The sequence below is a fragment of the Silurus aristotelis genome, assembly GCF_946808225.1.
Source record: "Silurus aristotelis genome assembly, chromosome: 13".
Taxonomy (NCBI): domain Eukaryota; kingdom Metazoa; phylum Chordata; class Actinopteri; order Siluriformes; family Siluridae; genus Silurus; species Silurus aristotelis.
This window is the reverse complement of record NC_139586.1, coordinates 5,814,766-5,839,521: the sequence shown is the minus strand read 5'-3', so window position 1 is coordinate 5,839,521 and position 24,756 is coordinate 5,814,766. Positions and strand designations below refer to the sequence as shown.

Genomic DNA, 24,756 nt, shown 5'->3' with positions numbered 1-24,756 from the left:
TCATTTGTTCAATAAAATCTATATCTGGAGGCCAAATCAAATCTTTATGTTTCTCAAACCATTCTTTTTAAAAATGATATACCAATTTCAATGTAAGAATCTGACACTGACTAAATAAATATATATATTATATTTATATCTATATTTAGTAAAAATAAGACTTGACATTTGTTATTTTTTAACAACCAGAATATTTTAAATTATAAAGCAAATTAAAATAGGACAAATTAGCCACTGGCCCAGAAAAAAAAACAACATATACTATTAGGATTATAGTGATGTTTCAAATAAATTGTATTAGAATCAAGTCTTTAATCTTGTAATCAGTCATTCAACCTATTTTACTAGTAGAAAGGTATCATTGTATGCACTAAACTAAATATGGACTAGAGTAAGCAAAAGAGAGAGTTGTCTGAGTAGGTAAAGAATAGACAAGCATGTTTAAGGTAAAGGATATAAGGCCATCTCCAAGCAGATAGATGTTTCTGTGACTTCAGCTGCAGTTATTGTTAAGAAAAATTTGAAGTATATGAGACTGTGTCAATCTTCCTGTATGCAGCTGCAAAATGATAATTATTCCAAGCTTGAACATAAATAATTTGATGAATGTAATTATTGAGTTTATTAATGCATTATTAATGCAATTTATTTCTATATGAATCTCTAAGGCTGCCTCCATTGTACTTTTGGGGGAATTATCCATCTGTACTGTGAAGTGTCAGTATCATATTTGCAGCATTTGTCTGAAAACTCAGAAGAAACTATACACCTCATTAGTCACATTGCTACCTCTATCAGCATCATGAACAGTCAGTTAAACATCAGTGAGCAGGTTCCACTGACAGCCATTCATTCCCATGCCGTAATACTGCCTCCACTATCTTTTACAGATGATATGGTACCCTTCTCTACCCCAGTCAAACCCCATGAATTAAACTTAAAAGTTCACATCTTCAAAATATTGCTTGATTTAATATCTATTAATACCTATTGACCTGACCATGTATAAATATCTCACTGGGCATAATATGCCATACTATATCCTACAAACGCTGAATAATTGTACATTTTGTGCCATATCAGTCTGCCTCTTACTTTGGCATCATTGAGTTTTTCCCATTTCGGTGTTATGAAGTAAAGGATGCCAGATCCTGCACCAGGCAGCGTCACACCGCGGATCAGCAAAATCACCAAAACCACATATGGAAAGGTGGCTGTAAAATACACCACCTAAAATAAAAAAAAGAAAGATTTTTTTTTTAAATTGGCTCTTAGAAACTGTGTAAGAGCATATAACAAAAACTGCAGCCATCGATTTCTGCAAGATTTTGCACATGCATGTCTTCACTGTTTACACTAATACTGTATACTTTATATATCCACATACTTTCGTTTCTTGCATTTGTACTATAGTAATTTTGTAAATGTATAATGTATGTCAGTGGCTGCTAGGAGGATTCACAGAGTAAGAACTCTATTGTATTGTGTATACAATATTGTGTAAATTATTTTTCCTGTATATATAATATAAACTTGAATTTTTTTTCCATATAGATAAATATTATATCCTTATACAATACTGTACAATTAAATATATTAACTAGAAAAAGGAGCACCAAATCAACATGCACACCATGAATAGGTAGCAGCAACGATTTCATTTTAAAAATTTAAAATATTTGGGCAATAAATCCAGACTATTTTTAGAGCTAGACAATTTGATAAATAACCCTGTAGAAAACAATATAACTGGATTTAGCATTTTAGTCACTCATCAAAATCACCAAATTGTGTATTAGATCCTTTACCTACTGTAGATGTTTCGTCAAAACAAAAAAAAGCCCTTATCACTAAATATGTACATAAATTGCATAAGCTAGTAGTTATCAAACCCCAATTTTATTACCCTAAACTCAACCCCATCAAACTATATTCCAATGTCAGATCTTCCCCTTTTTCTACAAAATCCCCCCAAAAAGTTGTAGAACATTTGTTATGCTCAAACCTACATAGGAATAATATTCATGAAATGTATGGGTCAGGATTTAGACCTTATTAAAGCACAGAGACAGCACTGGTAAAGTGGTAAATGACCTGCTACTAGCCTCTGATCGGGTCTATGTCTCATTCCTTGTGTTGCGTGACCTTAGTAAAGCTTTGACACCACTTGTGATAATATTCTACGTGATAGATTTGAAAATGCTTCTGGAATTAGGGCGTGGCTCTTTTCTGGTTTAGGTGTTATTTGACTGATCATTATCAATTTGTAGATGTTAATGGTGATAATAATTCATAATTTGCTATTAGCTTTCACTATTACACTGATGATACACAGTTGTATGTTTCAGCAAAGCTAGGTGAGACTTTTTTTATTTTTATTTTTATAAGGTTGAAGTACATTTGCTAAGACCATATGTGGCTAGAAATATCCTTTTTGTTTACATAATATCTTTACATGGTCTCATTTAGATAATATTACTTAAATAATCTTCGGCTCAAAAATATTGCTAAGATAAGAAATAAGATTAAATGACCACTGAATTTCCTCCTGCCGCAGTACCTGAGTGAACGTTTGGTCTATAATGATTCAGCATGGCTACTTGCAACCAGTGTTTTGGTGAATTGGGGTTGAAATTGTTTGAATGCTATTGCCCCACCACTCTCACACATTCACTTACTGTAGGTATGTTGACAGTGGAGTGGCTAACTTTTAGCTCTCTTTTAGTTATGTCATAACTTAAGTCATAACTAGTCTTGCTGGAATACCTGATTACACTCTGATCAGACTAAACAGAGACCTTTTTTACATGGCTATAAGCATAACTAAAAATACAAAATACATTCCGTCCCCCTTTTACTCAGGGCTTTCCCCTCAGTAAATAGTGTTCATCAGTAAATAGGTGATAACCTCAATAATAATCTAACTGTACCAAATGGATATTTGGTGTCACTGAGATGAGAATCGGTTCCCCTTTAAGCCTGGTTCCCCTCAAGGTTTCTTCTTCATGACTCCTCATGGCTTGTTCAGTAGAGACAAATGATTTTAGGGACAGATTTCCGGCAACAAATTTTATATTTGTAATCTTTTTATTTCTTTAAAGCTGCTTTGGGACAATGTTGACAGTTAAAAGGACCATATTAACAAAATTTTAATTATATTGAATTTATCATTATAATCATATTGAATTGAATAAATCTATGTGAGTTAAAATATATAATAAAGATAAAATAAAATAAGTTAGGCAGTAAGAGTGGTAACACAATATTGTTTTAGCACTTACCTACCATAATATTCCAAAGCTCCAGAATGTGCTCCTAACACAATATTAATTTAGGAAAACATTGCCTCAGCACAATGAGGCAACGTAAAAATTGGAACATATTGAACTGGATGCCAATCCTTTACTGAGCACCATGCACACACATATTGACACACTTATTTACACCTAGGATAATTTATCTTAATCAGTCGAACACTGGCTTGTTTTTGGAGGTAACTGTAGATTCTGATGGGAACTACTACATATAATGGCATATTAAGCACAAAAAATCCACACAGTCAAAGCAGACAGAAAGCAAAAATACGTTTTTGCATTTGAGAGCATTTTCAAATTTCACTGCCTTTTAGTCTATTTTATACATTCTTCTGTACGCATCCATCATCAAATTTCACTGCAGTGACACCTAATGGACGCAAAGGGGCAGTATACACCTTTATCAGGATTTATTTAGAAATCTCACAACTCAGCACAATGCTAATTTCACAGTAATGCAACCTGCCTGTAAAGTAAAAGTAATTAATTATCAGTAAAGACTGATTGTAGTTTAAAAGATAATTAATTAGTCAGCCTTTTACCTTGCCTGATGACTTGATTCCCTTAGCCAGGGAAGCATACACAATGAGCCATGCAAGTAAAAGGCAAGCAGCCAAGGGCCAGCGGATATCTCCTGGATACTCGATCCCTTTGGAAATGTGCAACACATTATATCTAATAGGAGAAACATGCAAAAACAATTTCAGCATACTTTCTTTCAGAAACTCACATTTTCAAGAAAACTGTACTACAAACAAATCTTTTTTGTTGTTGTTGTTTAGCAATCCCTCACTTGAAATATTCTTCACTGGGGCTAGCATAGGATCTGTTTTCCATTGTGATATTTAACAGCTTGCTTAAACCTCCAGCAGCATTTGCAGACATACAAAACGTAGTGTTCTTAATAGAAGTGTTGTTTCTGTCTCGAAGAATACAGGAATCTGTTACACAGAAAAAACAAATAAATAAACAAGAATATGTTATAAGTATAATAAAAAGCAAATGTTATTATTTTAATATTGGAGAAAATATTTTGTTCAATTATGTTTTATAAATTTTGTTTTATGTTGGATGTGACAAAAAGCAGTGTTTTGGACATCAAGAGAGAACGCTTACCATTTCTAGGAAAGTACTTTCAAATGACATTTTAAATGATCCTTACTGAAGGGTGCATGCAAAATGGTGGAGGCAGTGGCAAAAAATTTTATTGGTAAAATGAAGGTTAAGTGTAAGTTTGAATCATATTAACATTTGTTCTCTATCAAATAATGTTCCACAAATTGTGGTCATTGGTGGCATTTACAACATAAAATGTGTTAAACTTTGAAAATGAGCAGAGTAATTACTACAATTGAAAAACAATGTTTTTGACTCCAGGTGGCGCCATGGGTGCTGACGGAAATATTTGGTGAAATGCAGTTCACCAAAATTAACGCAAGACGGCGTGTAACTTCACTCACTGCAGCTTTATAAGTCTGTCCAGTAAGCAGCTTTTATTGCTGAATGCACTAAACCAGAAATGCCCAAACTAGCGCCATTGGGCCAAAGTTGGCCCTTGATGACCTCTGATTTGCCATTTATGTATGAGAAAAAAGGAAAAAGCGGAGAAATTCCTTTGACACATTGACTTAATTTCTATTTTTTATTGAAAAAATGGAAAAAATGGGAAAAATATAAACTTATCAAATGTAGAAAAAATAAGAGAATTTGACTTTGATATTAGGAAAAAACCTTATATAAAATCCTTATATAAAAATAAGGAGATGAAGATATTACAAGAATATGTATTGCTTATAGCTTAAATAACTGAATTAGGCTTTGAATTCTAATTATCTATAAATTGGATTCCGTTCTAAGTATACTAGAAGTTTGATTGAGATAGAAAATACATTAAATAACTGCATTAGTTATCAGTTATTACAGAGTAATCTGCATAACTAACTCTATTTATAACTTCTAAATATTATGCAATCAAAAATGAGGGAATCATGGCAACTTAATTTTTAATATAATACCGTTTGGAATAATGCAACATTTACTTTTGGCCCACAGCCCTCAACCAAGTTGATATTTGGCTCTTCATAGGAAATATATTGATATTTGTCTCTTCATAGGAAAAGGCTTTTCACCTCTCATGTATTTCCTCACCTGATGTGCAGTGTGCAGCATCACTACACACACACACACACACACACACACACACACACACACACACACACACACACACACATGCACACGCACACACACACACACACACACACACACACACACACACACACACACACACATGCACACGCACACACACTTGGGCACATTTGCACTGCACATCAGGTGAGGAAATACATGAGAGGTGAAAAGGGGAAGAGATAAACAAACTTCTGAAAGAAAAAGCCCTTTATATTTACAAATTTATACATACAAAGCTTTTATGCATATGTCTGTGTCTTTCCAACAGTAAACAAGCTTGAATAGATTCTTAAGACAATAATGATCAAAGCCTTTTGTTGTGGATGTGTGGTGAACAGGCGTAAAATTGGAAACAGAAAAGAAAAATAAAAGGAGAAAAAAAATGGGAAATGGTGAGTGGGGCATTTAAGAGAGATAGTGAAATGGAAAAGAAGATAAATTCTGCTAAAGAGAAAAAGAAACAAGCTTTAAACTGTCTTCATTCAAAGTCACATACAAATAGATAGATAGATAGATAGATAGATAGATAGATAGATAGATAGATAGATAGATAGATAGATAGATAGATAGATAGATAGATAGATAGATAGATAGATAGATAGATAGATAGATAGATAGATAGATAGATAGATAGATAGTCCTTACCTAGCTGCAGCATGTCTTTGTCTTTGCACTCAGCTGTGTTCCATTCGTTGGTGCAGTATGTCCATGGCAATAAGCCCTTCAACGAAGTGAACGAAGCGAACAGGTAGTACAGAGTCCAGCACATTATTATATTATAGTATATGGCTATCAACACTGATATAATCAACATGGCAATCCCGCAACCTAAAATAAATAAACGACATAAGATACAGTACATTACTGACCGACAGGCAAACAAAACACTGACTAAGACATGAAATGAATGCGCATATATATATATATATATATATATATATATATATATATATATATATATATATATATATATATATATATATATATATATATATATATGGTAAATGAGTGGACAAATTACAGTTCAAATCCCAGCAAAACTAAACAGCCACTACTCCGCCGTTGAGCAAGGCTTTTGACCCTCAACTGCTCGGATGTATAAATAATATAGTCTGGACAAAGGCATCTATCAAATGCCATAAAGGTTAAAATTCAAGAGTCTAAGTTTACCTTGTAAAGCTGGAATAGCCTTCCAAACAGAAACAGGTCCTTGACTGGCAAATTGCCCCAATGAAACTTCCAAAAGGAATATGGGAATTCCAGCAAGACCCAACATGATTAGATACGGGATCAAAAATGCACCTGCAATCAACACACACACACACACACACACACACACACACACACACACACACACACACACACACACACACACACATTTAGTAATCTTCATCAGTGAGCCACAAACTGTACAGTGCCAGATTGCTAAGTAGTAAATGTTATCTCACTAATTGCATAAATTAGATTTTTGCATGCTAACAGTGACAACATAAAATTGTTTGATAACATAAAATTGTTCACACATCTCACATTGTCACACACATCTCTCTAATTCCTTCTGGCTATTAAACTAAGAAAGTGTACATTGGTGTTTAAAGATTAGGACAGTGAACCAAAGTTGACACATGCACACACCCTCACCTATGATACACCAGTGCTGCACTATATAGCGAAATAATAAAAATATAGCAAATAGGCATACTGTAACATAAACACCTTAAGAGATTAATTATTTTGATACTTTAAAAAATTTGAAAAGTTTTAGAACTATGCAGATAACAGAGAAAAAATACAGGTCATGGGTCACTTAAATTTCAAAATACTTTTTCACATTTACAAGCTGCTTCTATTCTAAAATGTTTGCTTTTGCTTGGATGAAGACTTATAGCTGCTTTGGTTTTAGGACAAAAATCTAACTTTAACCCACAATGTTTTGTTTAATTTTTAACAATAAATATGTTCATGAATTCCTTTGTTCATCATGTTGTATAGTGTCTTACTTATTGTTTCTCTCACCTCCTCCATTTTGAAAGGCAAGATATGGAAACCTCCACACATTTCCCAATCCCACAGCATAGCCCACCATAGAAAGAATAAAATCCAATTTATTGGACCAGTTTCCTCTTGCTTTGTTCTCATCACCTTCTTCATCATCATCATTTTGCTCTTCCTGTAAGAAAGAGAAAGCACTATAAAAAAACTGGTTACTATGATTATTGATGGTGATACATTTCTATACTAACAAAAGTGGTCTCTTCTAGATTATGCAATATGAATACTAGTTGGATACAATGTGTTAGCACTGTCCATTACCATTATTCATTCATTTAGCTTTTATAACTGCTTTATATCTTTATCCATGATTGCTTTTCATATCGTTATTTTTATTCTTGGTGGTTCCAGAGTCCATTCCAGGAACAACAGGCATGATTTGGGAATACACCCTTAATGTGACACCAGTCCATTGTAGGAAAGCATCAACATAATCCACATTCTGTAATGTTTTTAAAACCAGGGGAATCCAATGTGGACACAAAGAGGCAATGTAAACACAACCAGTGGACCAAGCTTGTGTTCAAAAACAACTGCTATGCCATATTGCTGTTGTCATCATAACCATTCTCTTTCATCATCATAAACATACAACCCCAATTCTAAAAAAGTATGGAAGCTGTGGATAATGTAAAAAGAAACAGAATGCAATTGTTAGCAATTCCCAAAAAAATATTTAATTTACAATAGAACATTGAAAACATATCAAATGTTTAAAATGAGAAAACCTTTCGAATTTCAATGGACAAGTACATTTTACTAAAAAGAACCAGCTCAAGGATCTAATTGGGTTAATTGGCAACAGTAAAAACAAGGCAAAGGATCAACAATCTGTAAAAAACTGTGTCTACAAATTGTGGACCAGCTTCAGAAAAGAGTGAATATTTCATCATCTACAGAATTTAATATCATTAAAATTATCATCTCTGTGCGCATAGGAGCTAAGCTAAAAATCAATATTGTTATATTCAGGCCCTCGGGTGGCATTGCAACAACAGGTATATTACTGCTTGGGGTTTAGAAACGCCTCTAGAAACCATTATCTGTAAACACATTTCCCTATGACATCCCCAATGTAGGTTAAAGCTCTATAATGCAAAGAAAAAACATATGTAAACATGATCCAGAAACCCCGCGATCTTCTCTGGGCCAAAGCTCATTCAAAATGGACTGAGGCACAGCAAAGAACTGTACTGTTTAATTAATTAAAGTTTTAAATTCCATCAGAGCCTATGGAATGGGCAGCTTGCAAACCTGGTAAAACACCATTAACGTTTAAAGGTATAGGCAGGTTTTAGAGCAACAAATCCTTCCATTCAAAACCTCTTTTGGGAAAAGCCTTGCATATTTTAGCAAGTCAACTGCATACTGTATCAGCATGGGAACTGAATTGGCAGAGGCATTCCGGAGAGCGCTGGCCAGTTGAGAAGCTCCACCCCGACGCCTGCGGCCAGCATCCCACTAAACAAGATGGGCCCACAGGATGACACCGAGGCATTCCTGGAATTGGAATTGGCGTGGCCATCGCCAGGAAGTGGTCAGGCTCGGAGCGAGCCCTCCGCCTTATGCCACTCCTTACCCGGGAACGAAAAGGGTGCGGAACGAAAGCCTGGGCCAGTCTGTTGGTGCTGCGGGGAGCCGGGCATTTCTTGGATCAATGTCCTGTAATGGAGTTAGGGTGAAGGTCCGGATCCCCGAGGCACCACAGGCTGCCCCATTGAAGCTGGAACGTATCGCATACCGTATCCATGGGGGTACACACCAGACGTTGGTGGATTCGGGCTGTGGGCAAACCGCCATCCACCAAAGCCTGGTGCGATGCAAGGCTTTGAATACTGCATGCCGGGTGAAGGTTAAATGTGTGCACGGGGATATCCCACATATGAATACCCACTTGTAGCCATCACTGTCCGATTCCTCTGGGGATTTTCCCCTTGAGCAGCCCTGAGAAGAAACCCTCCAACATGCCTTTGACCAGGTGAGAGTAATCAATGGTCAGCGAGTCCAGCCAAACATTGCGCTTTCCTATCCCTACTTCGCAGTTATTAAGGATAGATTATACCGAGTGACGCAGGACACTCGGACTAGAGAGGAAATGACCCAGTTGTTGGTCCCAAAGAGCTGCAGGGAACTCCTATTCCATGCGGCTCACCATAACCCGATGGCTGGACACCTGGGCTGTAATGGCCCGGTTTTTTTTGGCCGGGCATTCACGGCGATGTGCGTAGATGGTGTGCGGCATGTTGAATCCGTCAGCCATCCTAAAAGCACTTTGTGCCCCCTACCCTTAATCAAGGTCTCCTTCGAAAGAATTGCCATGGACCTTGTCGGACCATTAGAGCAGACAGCATGTGGACATTGTTTTGCGTTAGTTTTAGTAGACTATGCAATGCGATATCCGGAAGCAGTGCCCCTCCGCAGCATCTCTGCACACAGTGGTGTTCAGAGATAAAGTCCTCATTCTGCTACCCACGTCAAGCTCTAAACTACTCACAAAGTGAAAAGGACCTTTTGAGGTTACACAGCGGGTGGGAGATGTCAACTATAAGGTGCGGCGCCCAGATAAAGGCAATACAATCCAGGTGTGCCACCTCAACCTCCTGAAACCATGGAGGGAGGCAGTGCCTGTGTCTCTAGTGATGGTGATTCCCAAGAGGGAGGAGCTGGGACCGGAGGTAAGGCCAAAATCCCCGTCAGAATTTGCCTCGGTCCCCTGTAAAGACCACCTATCGCCATCGCAGAGAGCACAGGTAGAGAGGTTGCAACAAGAGTTTGCGGATGTGTTCCCCCTTCACCTGGTTGAACAAACCTCATAGAACACCATATGGAGACGCCTCCAGGTATAGTGTTGTGTAGTCGCCCATACCAGCTACCCAAACACAAAAAAAAAATGACATGGGGGTAGTCGAGGAGTCTCACAGTAATTGGAGCAGCCCGGTGGTCTGCGCAGAGCTAACAACATCATCAAGAACACTTCACATCACAGTCACAAACTGTTTAACCTCCTTCCATCAAGAAGAAGAAACAGAACATACGCACCAGAACCAGCAGGTGCAGGGACAGCATTTTTCCATCCACCATCACACTACTGAACCCTACACTACACCTGAAAAACACTGTATATAACTTCTGTACACACATATATATATATATATATATATATATATATATATATATATATATATATATATATATATATATATATATACAGTGAAGAAAATAAGTATTTGAACACCCTGCTATTTTGCAAGTTCTCCCACTTAGAAATCATGGAGGGGTCTGAAATTGTCATCGTAGGTGCATGTCCACTGTGAGAGACATAATCTAAAAAAAAAAAATCCAGAAATCACAATGTATGATTTTTTAACTATTTATTTGTATGATACAGCTGCAAATAAGTATTTGAACACCTGAGAAAGTCAATGTTAATATTTGGTACAGTAGCCTTTGTTTGCAATTACAGAGGTCAAACGTTTCCTGTAGTTTTTCACCAGGTTTGCACACACTGCAGGAGGGATTTTGGCCCACTCCTCCACACAGATCTTCTCTAGATCAGTCAGGTTTCTGGCCTGTCACTGAGAAACACGGAGTTTGAGCTCCCTCCAAAGACTCTCTATTGGGTTTAGGTCTGGAGACTGGCTAGGCCATGCCAGAATCTTGATATGCTTCTTACAGAGCCACTTCTTGGTTATCCTGGCTGTGTGCTTCGGGTCATTGTCATGTTGGAAGACCCAGCCTCGACCCGTTTTCAATGCTTTAACTGAGGGAAGGAGGTTGTTCCCCAAAATCTCGCAATACATGTCCCTGGTCATCCTCTCCTTAATACAGTGCAGTCGCCCTGTCCCATGTGCAGAAAAAAAACCCCAAAGCATAATGCTACCACCCCCATGCTTTACAGTAGGGATGGTGTTCTTGGGATGGTACTCATCATTCTTCTTCCTCCAAACACGTTTAGTGGAATTATGACCCAAAAGTTCTATTTTGGTCTCATCTGACCACATGACTTTCTCCCATGAGTCCTCTGGATCATCCAAATGGTCATTGGCAAACATAAGACGTGCCTGGACATGTGCTGGTTTAAGCAGGGGAACCTTCCGTGCCATGCATGATTTCAAACCATGACGTCTTAGTGTATTACCTATAGTAACCTTGGAAACGGTGGTCCCAGCTCTTTTCAGGTCATTGACCAGCTCCTCCCGCGATTTTACCCACGAGGTAAAATCTTGCATGGAGCCCCAGTCCAAAGGGAGATTGACAGTCATGTTTAGCTTCTTCCATTTTCTAATGATTGCTCTAACATTGGACCTTTTTACCAAGCTGTTTGGCAATTTCCCCGTAGCCCTTTCCAGCCTTGTGGAGGTGTACAATTTTGTCTCTAGTGGTTTTGGACAGCTCTTTGGTCTTGGCCATGTTAGTAGTTGGATTCTTACTGATTGTATGGGGTGGACAGGTGTCTTTATGCAGCTAACAACCTCAAACAGGTGCATCTAATTTAGGATAATAAATGTAGTGGAGATGGACATTTTAAAGGCAGACTAACAGGTCTTTGAGGGTCAGAATTCTAGCTAATAGACAGGTGTTCAAATACTTATTTGCAACTGTATCATACAAATAAATAGTTAAAAATCATATATTGTGAGACCCCTCCATGATTTCTAAGTGGAAGAACTTGCAAAATAGCAGGGTGTTCAAATACTTATTTTCCTCACTGTATATATGGTGGCCAATATTTCACATTCATGTATATGTATATATATATATATATATATATATATATATATATATATATATATATATATATATATATATATATATATATATATATATATAGTGGACTTGTTTATTCAGCTTTCACATTCTTAAATGCCATAATCTTTTAACCTTCTGCTTCTGCACATTTCTTTTTCAATGCCATAGCCTTAAAACCATTTACCTGTACTTCTCAACAATGTCCACACATCTCTGCCCTGCTAAAGCCTTTATATTTATTCACTGTACAAAAGTTTAAATATATACATATACATATTTCATGCTGTAAATATGCTACATATTTATCTGCACTATTTGCATGATTGCTTTTTGCACTTCTGGTAGATGCCAAACTGCATTTCATTGCTGTGTACCAGTACTGTGCAATGCCAATAAAGTTATATCTATCTATCTAAAGTCGACACATATCCAATGCCTTGCATTGACGAGCTGCTTGATCGGTTAGGCATGGCACACTTTTATTCGACACTGGATTTAACCAAGGGACATTGGCGAATCCTCTTGACTCCAATGTCCCGGGAAAAAAAACGGCTTTTTCCACTCCGTTCGGTTTACACTAGTTTGTTACACTTCTGTTCGGCTTGTTTGGGGCCCCAGCGACGTTTCAACGTCTCATGGACGGAGTTCTCCGCCCCATAACAGGTATGCCGCTGCCTACTTGAATGACATAATTGTCAATAGCAATGATTGGCAGCGGCATTTACAACACCTCACCGCACCTTGAGGCGGGCAGGCCTCATGGCAAACCCAAAGAAGTGTGCAATTTAGTGGAATTACGGTACCTGGGTCCATTTGGGTCATGGGCAGATGTGTCCCCAAATTGATAAGAGGCAGTTATTTCAACCTGCCTGAGACCCAAGACCAAAAAGGAGGTGAGACGGTTCCTGTGGCTGGCTAATATCAGAGGTTTTTCCCTAAGTCTTCGGAAGTCACCAGCCGCTGACTATCTCACTAAAAAGGGAGCGCCAGATCCAGTCCAGTGGACGGAGTCATTCCAACAGGCTTTTGCGGGAGCAAAAGCTGCACTCTGTGGTGGACCGCTTTTACATGCCCCTAACTTTTCTTTCCTCTTTATATTGCAGACAAACGCATGGGACAGGGGGTTGGGTACCCCAGGTGGTGGAGGAAGAGGAGCACCCGAGGGCCAGCAACCTGGGTGGTCTTAACCGTCCGATACTATCTGTTGGAACGGGCCTTTACTCTCTTTTCAGACCACGCCCCGCTCCAGTGGCTCCATCGCATGAAGGATGCCAACGAACAGATCACTCGGTGGTATCTGGCACTTCAGCCGTTCAAATTCGAGGTGATTCACAGACTGGGGGCGCAGATGTTCATAGCCGACTTCCTCTCATGATGGGCGGGGGAGTCGATTGAGGGCCAGATGGCTCCCCGGCCTACAGTGGGGGTATGTGGCATTGGGGGCGTGGCCAAGCACCGGTTTGTAAAAGGAGGGTGAGGCCAGGGGCAGAAAAGGGTAAGAATGACACACCTGAGGAAGTTTTTGACTAATGAGTGTTTTCTGTTGGAGTGAGGAGAGGGAGCACATAAAAGGAGTGAGAGAAGGGTGCTGGATGGTGTCTGTGAGCTGCGTGAGTGCACGTGTGCATGTGTGTAGTTTGGTGAACCCTTTAATAAACTAATTTGTTCAAAACTGGTTGTTGTCCTAAGAAGTGTTCCTTTTCCTGAACCTTGTGCTCTCCCACAGGGACAACATTTTATAACAATAGTTATACGCATGCCCAATTTATAAAGGTATCAGTCAACCTTATGAAAGCTGGAAAGACACTAAGAGGAACATAGAGGCCTGATTGGAAGTTAATTTGGTAACTTAAAAACAATAGAGTGTTTTAAATAAACAGCAGATTTTCCATTAATACTTTAAACGTGACCATTAAGAACCACTTTTTATTTATATTGTCACAAAACAACTTTCAATAAATCTGAACATGAATCATTATGGTACAGATACTTGACAAATAAAAAGACATGAAATACATGTATATGTGTATTTTTGACAATGTACACTGTGCCATGGAATAATTTCATCTTCTTCTTCTTTGTCTTCTTCTATCGGCTTCTATCGGTCACCACAACAGATCATCCGTCTCCATATCCCCCTGTCCTCTACATCTGCCTCTTTCAACACAACCTTGGCCTCCTTGGCCTTCCCTGTTTTGCTCCTTCCTGGTGGCTCCATCCTCAGCATTCTCCTACCAATATACCCCATGTCCCTCCTCTGCACATGTCCAAACCATCTCAATCTTCCCTTTCTCACCTTGTCTCCAAAATGTCCTACATGCACTGTCCCTCTGATTGTCTTTAACCTTTGATTTAACTTTTCTATCATGATGGCAGTTGTCTCTTCCCAACCTCAAACAAATCAACCTTCAAAATCAACAGATCTCAACCCGACTAAAGACCAGAATGCTAGGTAACATACTAGACCACTATCAATAAAAAAGGCGATTTGAAGTGTAAATATTCACAGAAACATTCCAATGGAACCTTTGCCAAGGCCGTTGGCTGTTCTGTTGGCTCAGACTGGCAAAACTCTCTTTTAAAAATACATTATTATGCTGTTTTTATTTTTGCCTTGTGACTCATCTACACTTCCCGTGGGCTCACCACCTGCAGGAGGGACCGTAAGGGACGGTGCTGTGAGGATTGGGCAGCAGTCGAAGGCGGGGGCCTGCTTAGACTGCTGCCCCCGCGACCTGAATTACGGATAAGCGGGAGAAAATGAATGAATGAATGAATGACTCATCTACAGTATATGTAATTATGACAGAAGAGTAAGAGTATAGACACCAGTAGAAGTGTAATGGATTGAAGTTCAGAAATACAAATTGAAAATGGAAACTAGTTTCTTGCCATCTAGGTTGGAGTGAATACGTTTAGATATCCTAGTTATTCAGGATGGGTGTTTTCATTTTTAATGTCTTAATTTTAAAACAACTTACTAATTAAAGTATGTTGCACATTATCTGAAATGCCAATGCTTCTGACAGCCTGTAGCTAATGCTTCCAGACTGTCTAGATTTAAAAAAGAAATAAATATTTTGTCAAAAATCTTTAAAAAAAAATTTTATTCTGTAAACTCTGATGTATTTTGCCACACTAACATGCCTTAAATAGAATTAGATCTAGAAATAACTAGCTTCACCATGACTAAAAATAAATCAAGAACACTCAGAAAATTGACAGATATGCAATAAAGACTTTTAAGTCAATGACAAAATAAGCAAGATGTTGCCACTCACCACACAAGAAGTGACTGTAAAATAACCAGGAACATCATCCTATAGGGAACGACTCTATGAATCATCTAGCTTGACAGATCAATAGATGAATAGATACACTTTCCCAAATTCTGGAGAATTTGCAAGAATTGCAGACCAATATGGGACATTTTTCGTGATCTTTTTTCATGAATCTGCGTAATTTGTTTACCACAAATACAAATCACACACTGCAAATCACAGTTCAGTCAGTAAAGTCAGTCAGAGCTGCTTGTGTATTACGTGCGACCAGGATAAGTGTACTTTCACTGTGGAAAGACAATAGTAATCATCCTGCAGTGTCACACAAGCACCGTCACAAATGGTTGGCTCCGTCCCAAACCGCAGTGCACTAAACTGCAGCACTGTAATTTAGTGTTAAGCCTGCAGTGCAGTATTACAGTGGTAAGGCTGCTGTACATTTATTAAGCCTGCAATATAGTAAAGTGTTGCAGCTTTACAGTATATTACACTGTTTCTACTTTAGCACAGTGCTAGAAGTACCCTACAGCAATACAGCACATTTAAAAACTGCTATAAGGAAGCGCAGTGTTACAACTGCAGATTAAGTATAATTATTGCATAATTCTAAGATATGGCTAGCAATACTGTTGTGATACATCTGCAGTAAAGTAATGCGCTATTAATGTATAATAGCCTTTGGTACAGTTGTGCAGTGTTGAGGCTGCAGTGTAGTGGTGCGGTACTGAGGTGATGGCATACTACTGCAGTGTTAAAGCTGCAGTGCAATTATACAGTGGTAAAGCTGCAATACAGTAGTGCAAAGTGCCTTTGTGGTACCACTATTTCCAAATGCATTACAAAATAATCACAATCCCCCAAGGCTATGCACATATACACACACACACACACACACACACACACACACACACACACACACACACACACACACATACACACACACACATACTTTCCAGTGACATAATTATTAATGCAGATAATTAAAGCCATGCTTCACTTAGATCTAACCCTAACCTCAACATACCAGAAGGAACCCTACTGTATATGAAATAAAAAATAATAAATAGGAATGCAGTTTTCTTTATAGTGACCAGCAAAACGTTCCCACAATGGTCAAACTGTAAGATATTTGTATCCCTTCAAGCATAGGATACAAAGATCTAAAAAAAAATGTCTCCCTCTCTCTCACACACACACATACACACAAACACACTTTCTTGGATGTATTAAGAAAATATTAATGTTTAATATGAGATGTTTCTAAAAATTGAGACCCAGTTTTAGGTTTATGCAGAGGAACAGAATCAGTTTAACACTGCAGGTGCTAATTAATCACTGTTGCCATTAACTCATTGCTGACTGAATTCATTAAACACCAAGAGTTTATTTAACAATGATATTGTTTGTTGAATTAATACTTATCAGCATACGTTTTGTCCTAAAGTCATAAATGAAGAAAATCATCCTTTGACTAAAGGGGAGATTTTTCCGTTTTCTTGCTGAGCTCAGCATCTCTATCAGAAATAATTTTACTACCTCAACCCTGTGAGTGTTAATTCTCGAAAGTGAGTATTAATCAGTGCTGTAGGAGAATATTCAACAATGCATTTCTATGGTTTAAGACCCTATTCTCCTCTCTCACCTTTTTACACATGTGCTGACCTTAGTAATCTAGAAATAGTTGCACCAATATTGTAATGACCTTAACATTGCAGGAGTTAATTTGTTACTGTTATTGTTACACTTCAGCCCAGAGGATTTCCTGTTATGTGAATAAACACTCTGACATTTTTCCCATATGCTGAGCTCAGCAGTGATAAACAGATCTGCAGGTCTCAACACTAAAGGACATGATGCATTGCTGTAGTTGTTGATTTGCAACTTTGTTATCGTTTAAAAATAACCATTTTATAATAATGCAAAAAAAAAAAAAAACCTCACAGAGCAGAGAATTAAACACAAACACAAAGCAGAGAATTTTCTCCCCAGCTGCTGATCTCAGCACTTCACATCACACATGATAAGTGTAGATTAACAGCATATTGCTTGTGTTTGAACAAATCTTACATGTGTACATGTAAGTACACATGCTGATCTCAGCACTTTTGTTTTAATTCGATTTTTCTACGTGGTCCAAAAATATTGTAATCTTAATTTTTAATTCAGCATTGTATAGACTTTTTCGAGAGCACAGATTTTTCCTTGGGCACACAGATCTACAACATCAAATCTAACATTCCTACAGACATGCTGATGTCAGCAATACCGAATATAGTGCCCGCTGACTTCCCTAATTCTGTTTTGCTTCCATTCTGTGCGTGTTCGTTCTTCTCGTTTCTTAAGCACCTTGTCTGTTTAAAAAAACACTGGGGTGTCAGTTCGATTAGTATTCTTTCATTTATTTCATATTCTCATTATATTCTACACTGTTCGATTTGTCTTGCCATTCAAACATCATCCATGCTGATCTCAGCAGTACGGAGCAGATTGTCAGGTGTAGTTTTCCCACCTCTAATGCCCCTGAAGCTTTGTTCTCCCACTACATGTCTACCCCTCTCCCCAAGAGGTTAATTCGGGCTTAATTATCCATGAATGCCTCTCTTTTGAGTTACAAAAAGTGAATTTGACATCCACTTACCCGGTTGAGCTGAACAGACGCAGTGCCATCTGTGCCCAGAACCACCAATGCCCCCTGTTTCGCGGAGGAGGGGCAGTTATTCTGCGACATGGCTTTATCCGTTTGGGGTAAAAATGGCCCGGAGGCATCCTTATGAGGGGCAGGAACCGAAGGAAGAACGGGGGCCCCGCTCCGAAACGTCCCGTACACTTTATCCGTTTCTCCGGATTTCTTTTCCGCGGGGCAGAACGTTTTGCGCTCGGTGACATCAGGGGGCAACTGAACCGCGTCCGCTGGGACACCAGGGGCAACTCCGACCGCGCCCTCGTGCAGCTGCTTCTGCATGTCTCTCTGCTCTGAGAAATCCTGCAAAAAAAAAACCCAAAAAAAACTGCGTTAATGACAGTTCCGTGCATGCGGCGCAAGCAAATCCAAATGCATGTAAGAGCAAAATAATTATTACTACAATAATTTAATAATCCAACCGAGATCCCTTACTACTATTACTACTGCTACTACTACTACTAATAATAATAATTATTATTATTATTATTATTATTATTAGAAGCCCAGAGTCAATCGAAATGTAACAGCCTTTTATCGATAAAAACAAAAATCCATTAATTAAATATCTTTCCAGATTTTATTTAGTTTTCGGCTCACTTTTTATCTTTCATGAGCTTCCCCGCAGTCTGATCCGCGTAATATTTCACATTTTTTAAAAATAAAAAAATATTAATTAATTCATATCCACAAGAACACTAAAAGGAAAACAGCACTGTACCCTCGAAAGAAATATAAATATATATGAATCTTTTGATTAATATCTGCGATATATTAGCTCATTTCCCGAACACGTGCTCCTCTCGTTTCTCTTTGGCTTCTCGTTTTTTACCCCTTTAGCGAAAGATGCTTTAATTTTCCGCCCCATTTGCGCTGCTGTCACTCAGCACGCGCCGCGTTTTATGGGCAGCAAAAGAGCGCCAGCGCGCGGGAACTTCACCCCCCACCGTCATTAATGCAGCACGAAAAAGAAAAAGAAAAAACGGGAAAAGAAAAGAAAAAACACAAAAAACGTCAAAAGAATTAGCAAACAGAATCTCGTTCATTACAATGCCTTAGGGTTTGAAACTTTACATACAAAAAAGACAGCATTCAGGTGAACTTTTTCTTAAAGAATTGCAGCTTGAAATAAAATATAAGCATATACAAAACGAAAAAAAAATATATCATATATCTTATTTAAAGCCTAACAGTAAATATTTGTGATGAAAGGATGGAAAGGAAAAAAGCTAGGTCATTATGTATTCGAGGGACAAGTAATACAAATGTACATTAAAGTTAAGAATTAAATGCTAGACTTCTTTAGGAAATAAATGCAATACATTAAATAATAACATGGGCTAAGCGAAAAGGAGCAAAAAGAAATGAGCGCAGTGCACGCGCTCTACTCACCATGCGCGCACCAATGCAGGCGAAATGCGGAGAGAAGAATAAAAAAATAAATAATAAAAGACCGGCTGGATGGGGAGCAGCACGCGCGCGGGCAGGCAGAAGTGAATTTGGTTTGTGCAAAGTGTGCAAAGCTTTCTATAAGTGTGTGGGTTTGCGTCAGTGCACTGCAAGGTGCCCTTCACCTCGTCATACGTTTCCTTCAGCATCGAGTTTGATAAATCATCAGCCTTCACGTGCAGCGCTTTTTTTCTTTCTTTTTTTAATAAAAAAGAAGGGGAGGGGGGGATTGGTAACTCTTAAAACTAGACTTTGTTCACTGACAAATAAACCGTTTTATGTGCAACAACTTCGTGTTCCTTTATTAGTTTTAATTTAAACTTTGCTCTTTTTTTAGGTGTAGGATGTGCTAAAAGTAAAAAAGTGATAAAAACCTATTTGAGCAAAAAAAAAAAAAAAAAAAGAAAAACCCCACAGCCCTGCATTGCGCACCATGTCCATGTAAAACATACCCACTGCTTAAAACCAATCAATGCAACAAAAGCTACATTTGTGTCACTTCCGGGTCTCTAATGGGTCTGGATTATGCAGATCTCCATTTTATTTGTCACTGGTGATTAAACTATTAATTACTGATGAAAAACATTTATTTAGGGCACTTTTTTGTTTCAGCTTCACACTCAGTCACCTTTAGCTACCATTGAGAGCGACTGCACTGTACCTTTAAACCTCATTTAAGTTCTTAATTGAATCTTTGGCACATAAAATACCTCAAGAGGAATCAGATCCTGTTCGGTGCATTTTTTCTGCATCATCACAGTAATAGTTAAATAGCAAAATAACTAAATAACCGGATGTGTGCTGCATCATGCACAGCTTGCAGTGTTGGACCATGACAGCAATGCAGCATTTATAAATGTCTTTATTATGCATAAAACATAAAGAAATATTTACACCGAAAAAACAATACCCATTGCGCATAACGTCCATAAGCACATGTGAGAATAAACCATATACCATTTAAAACATCACACAACGCCTTTATTTACTCCCAAAGATCTGCTTTTGAGTGTGATGTTATGCAGTCAGTCTGAACATTACAATAAAAAAATTATTTTTATCTTGTGCAGTACTTTTATATTTAAACTCACAAAACCTTATAATAACGAAGCACAAGAGCAATAATAATAATAATAATAAATAATAATAATACCAATATGATCATCATCGTGATGTTGATAAATATGATGATAATTCAGCATGCCTTTTAATCAAGACTTTCTGTTTTGTTTGTTTGTTTGTTTTTATAAAAAAGTGTTGTCATTTGGGTTTGATTTATTTAAAAGTGGACGAAAAACCTCGATATTAAAATTAAATCAGGTTCAAATGAGATCAGGCCTGAAATAAATTATTATTTATTAGCATTAAAGTCTAACTTTTCCCAATTATTATTATTATTTATTTATTTATTTATTTATTTATTTATTTATTTATTTATTTATTTATTTATTTGTTTGTGAACGATTTTATTCAATGATATTAAACTATTTTTAAATGCGTCTCATGGTTACTGGATGTGCAGCATCGTTTTATTCCAATAAATATCCCTACATAAATAAGATTAATTCAATCAGATTTATTCTGATATCAAAACGACTATTCTAATGTAGAAATAATTCCACACTGCCTTTTTCCAGTGAATGATCTTTTGTGTATACTGTAGCACAAAGTGTGTGGGGAGTCGAAGTTTTTTTCGGCAGGTGAATCCCTCCCCTTTCATTGTTAGTGTAAAAGCGTGGAAACCTGAAGCGTGATCTGCTGGATTGGGCACCACGTCACGCGCAATCACAACAAAACGCATCAGTGGAAACTTCATTTATTCTTTGTGCGTCATTCTGTGTGTAGGACCTTCTGCTCCATTCCCCTTCCTGTACTGCAATGTGTGTAGGCTGTAGGTGCTTTATCTTCGGACTGCATTTACACTTACCTGATTTATTCTCTGTGTCTCAGCGCTATGCAGTGTTTCATTTTTGTGTTTGACGTTTAGGAACTTGTATATTTGTTGTGCATGTACTATGTAGATCTAGAGTGTGGTTACCTGCTTATTCGTAATTGTCTACGATGTAATGAATAAAATGGTGATTGTGTGTGTGTGTGTGTGTGTGTGTGTGTGTGTGTGTGTGTGTGTGTGTGTGTGTGTGTGTGTGTGTGTGTGTGTGCGCGTTTATCGCATTTTAAATTGTGTGTCAGAATTAGAGTGGGAATGTGCGTATTAGTCCTGTATTGCCTATACAGGTGCTTTTGTGTGTTTGGGTCTATTGCTGCATTGTGTGTGTGAGTGCTATATTGTGTGTGTGTGTGTGTGTGTGTGTGTGTGTGTGTGTGTGTGTGTGTGTAGGTGCATAGTGAGGATGATAATCAGTCAGGCAGTACATGTCGTAAATCAGAGATAAAGCCACTCCGCCTTTAATTACACTGTCAACACAGAATAACCGTAATTGATTTCTGCTTCTCCATCCCTCTATCCGTCCCTCTAGTCATGATTCTAGCAGCCCCTATATTCACCCCTTTACTTGTCCCTTTAACAGTACTTCTTTGTATTTATCTGCATTGTTAGACTGTGCTTCTATTTATCCCCTGAATCATCTCCCTAACCGTGTCACTACTTATTCACAGTACAGTGGGTATAAAAAAGTCTTACAAATATCAGTTTGATAAGACAAAAAGATAAATCATGTCAGATGTTTTTCAGAATTATGGTCTTTTGTAGAGTCATCCTTCAAGATTGGCACATTGTTTGGATAATGTGGGTAGGCTTGGATTTTATTTCTATTAAAATGGGCATCTGTCTAGCTCTGCTATTCTAAAGGCCAAACATGAAGAATATAAGAGATCATGCCATGCAAGAATTGACCGGTACTTCCAAATATCACTGTAGCTCTGTAAAATTTGCTGTAACAAAAGGAAAACAAAAACATATTAATGAAAAACAAACAAAAACACCAGATAATTGTTATAGGAGGTTGACAAGAACATTTTATATTAATCTAATAATAATAATTGCCTTGAAATCAAAATTACCTGCCTAATACTGTTAATTTTTCTCTTGTACCTTCAAGACTGCTCCAAACATGCCTAATCTTTCTTGATGCATTTTTTCAGAAGTACACATCAATTTAAAACAATTATGGTGTTCAGTATGGCAATGCCCTTTTGAGGAGTACCAGGAAAATTGTGTCTTGCCTGCAGTCAAGCATGGTGGTGGTAGCATCATGGTTTGGGGCTGCATGAGTGCTGTTGGTACTGGGGAGCTGAGAGAAACATGGATTTCAACCCCCTAATTAAGAAACCTGACATTTGACCCTTGTCAACTGTCTAGGCCAATATCAAACCTCCCCTTTATCTCCAAGCTTTTAGAAAAGGTGCAGCAGTTATGCTCACATCTACTTAGGAATAACATTTTTAAAATATATCAGTCAGGATTTAGGCCTCATCATAACACAGAGACAAGGTGGAGTAAATTACCTGTTATTTGCCTCTGATCAGGGTTTTGTCTCTTTACTTGTTTTACTCGAACTTAGTGCAGCTTTTGACACCATTGATCAAGCAGGATAGTATGATCAATGGCGTCAAAAGCTGCACTAAGTTCGAGTAAAACAAGTAAAGATACAAAACCCTGATCAGAGGCAAATAACAGGTCATTTCTATATTTGTTGGAATAAAGAGAGCAGCTCTCTCCTGGCTCAGGTCTTATTTGACTGATCGCTATCAGTTTGTTGATGTAAAATGGTGAGTTCTCCACACTCTCTGAGTTAAAGTTTGGTGTTCCACAAGGATCTGTCTTTTCTCTTTATATATGCTGCCTCTGGGTGAAATTATACATAAACATGGTATTCGCTTCCATTGCTATGCTGATGATACACAGCTGTACATTTCAGCAAAGCCAGATGAGAGAGATCAGCTTAAAAATGTTGAGGAGTGTGTAAAGGACATTAGACAGTGGATGCTTGATAACTTCCTTCTGCTCAACTCGGATAAGTATACTAATGTGAATACTTTTACTAGGACCACATGCAGCTAGAAGTAAACTTTCCGATTACGTAGCATCTCTGGATGGTGTTTCTGTCACAGTGTGTACAGTAGTCGAAGACCTTGGTGTGATTATTGACCCTAGTCTTTCCTTTGAGGCTCATGTGAATAATATTACCAGGATCACCTTCTTTCACCTTAGAACCTGTACTGTCAATATCTGCCATATTGCTTCATATATATATATATATATATATATATATATATATATATATATATATATATATATATATATATATATATACACATATATTTTCATATATTTCTATATTTCTGTAGTTTATACTTTTTATTTATCTACTTTATTTTATTTTTGATTAAATTTTTTTTAACATAAAAAAAAAATGATATCCTTAAATTCTATTCCTTTTGTACTTGAATGCTGGACAGTCGTGTAAAGCATTTCACTGCATGTCATACTCTGTATGTATGTGTATGTGAATTTTAATGCTTTTGTTACATCTAGATTAGACTACTGTAATGCTTTACTGTCTGGGTGTTCGAGTAAGTGCATAAATAGGCTTCAGTTAGTTCAGAATGCAGCAGCAAGTGTCCTCACAAGATCTAGAAAATAGGACCACATCACCCGTTTTAAACAGTCTACACTGGCTTGCAATTAAATCTCGAATTGATTATAAATTACTACTACAGTTGTATAAAGCTCTTAACAGTCTCGTGCCCCCTGTATCTGATTGAGCTTCTGTCCAATATGATCCTCCATGCCTACTTAGATCAAAAGGTGCAGGCTATTTGTTGGTACCTCAAATAATGAAGACTACAGCAGGGGGCAGATCTTTCTCTTATAAAGCCCCACAGTTATGGAACTGCCTTCCAATCAGTGTTCGGGACTCAGACACAGTCTCAGTGTTCAAGTCGAGGCTGAAAACTTATATATTCAGTCAAGTCTTTTAATAGTAGATTTTTCTTGGGTAAAGGAGCAGATCTGGAGGGATCATGGATATAGAGTGTTCTGTGAATTGTGATATTTGTATTCTGCCGTCTCCTCACTCTCACA

The 24,756-nt window shown here is 37.7% G+C and overlaps 1 protein-coding gene across 3 annotated transcripts in view; it reads right to left on the bottom strand.

Moving 5' to 3' along the window:
* slc6a5 (solute carrier family 6 member 5) overlaps positions 1-19,992 on the bottom strand; it is a gene marked incomplete at its 3' end in the record, with an annotated part of 32,805 nt that extends 12,813 nt beyond the window's left edge. The window contains exons 1-8 of one of the 3 annotated variants that reach the window (XM_083558157.1): positions 19,656-19,992; positions 18,222-18,566; positions 7,518-7,671; positions 6,672-6,803; positions 6,147-6,329; positions 4,108-4,255; positions 3,857-3,989; positions 1,096-1,230 (exon numbers count right to left, since the gene is read on the bottom strand). In XM_083558157.1, the coding sequence (XP_083414283.1) occupies positions 1,096-1,230; positions 3,857-3,989; positions 4,108-4,255; positions 6,147-6,329; positions 6,672-6,803; positions 7,518-7,671; positions 18,222-18,566; positions 19,656-19,658 (1,233 nt within the window). In that variant the 5' untranslated portion in view covers positions 19,659-19,992. The remainder of the gene's footprint in view (positions 1-1,095; positions 1,231-3,856; positions 3,990-4,107; positions 4,256-6,146; positions 6,330-6,671; positions 6,804-7,517; positions 7,672-18,221; positions 18,567-19,655) is intronic. The other 2 variants (XM_083558156.1, XM_083558158.1) reach the window with 2 other exon arrangements.
* Positions 19,993-24,756: the final 4,764 nt, after the last annotated feature.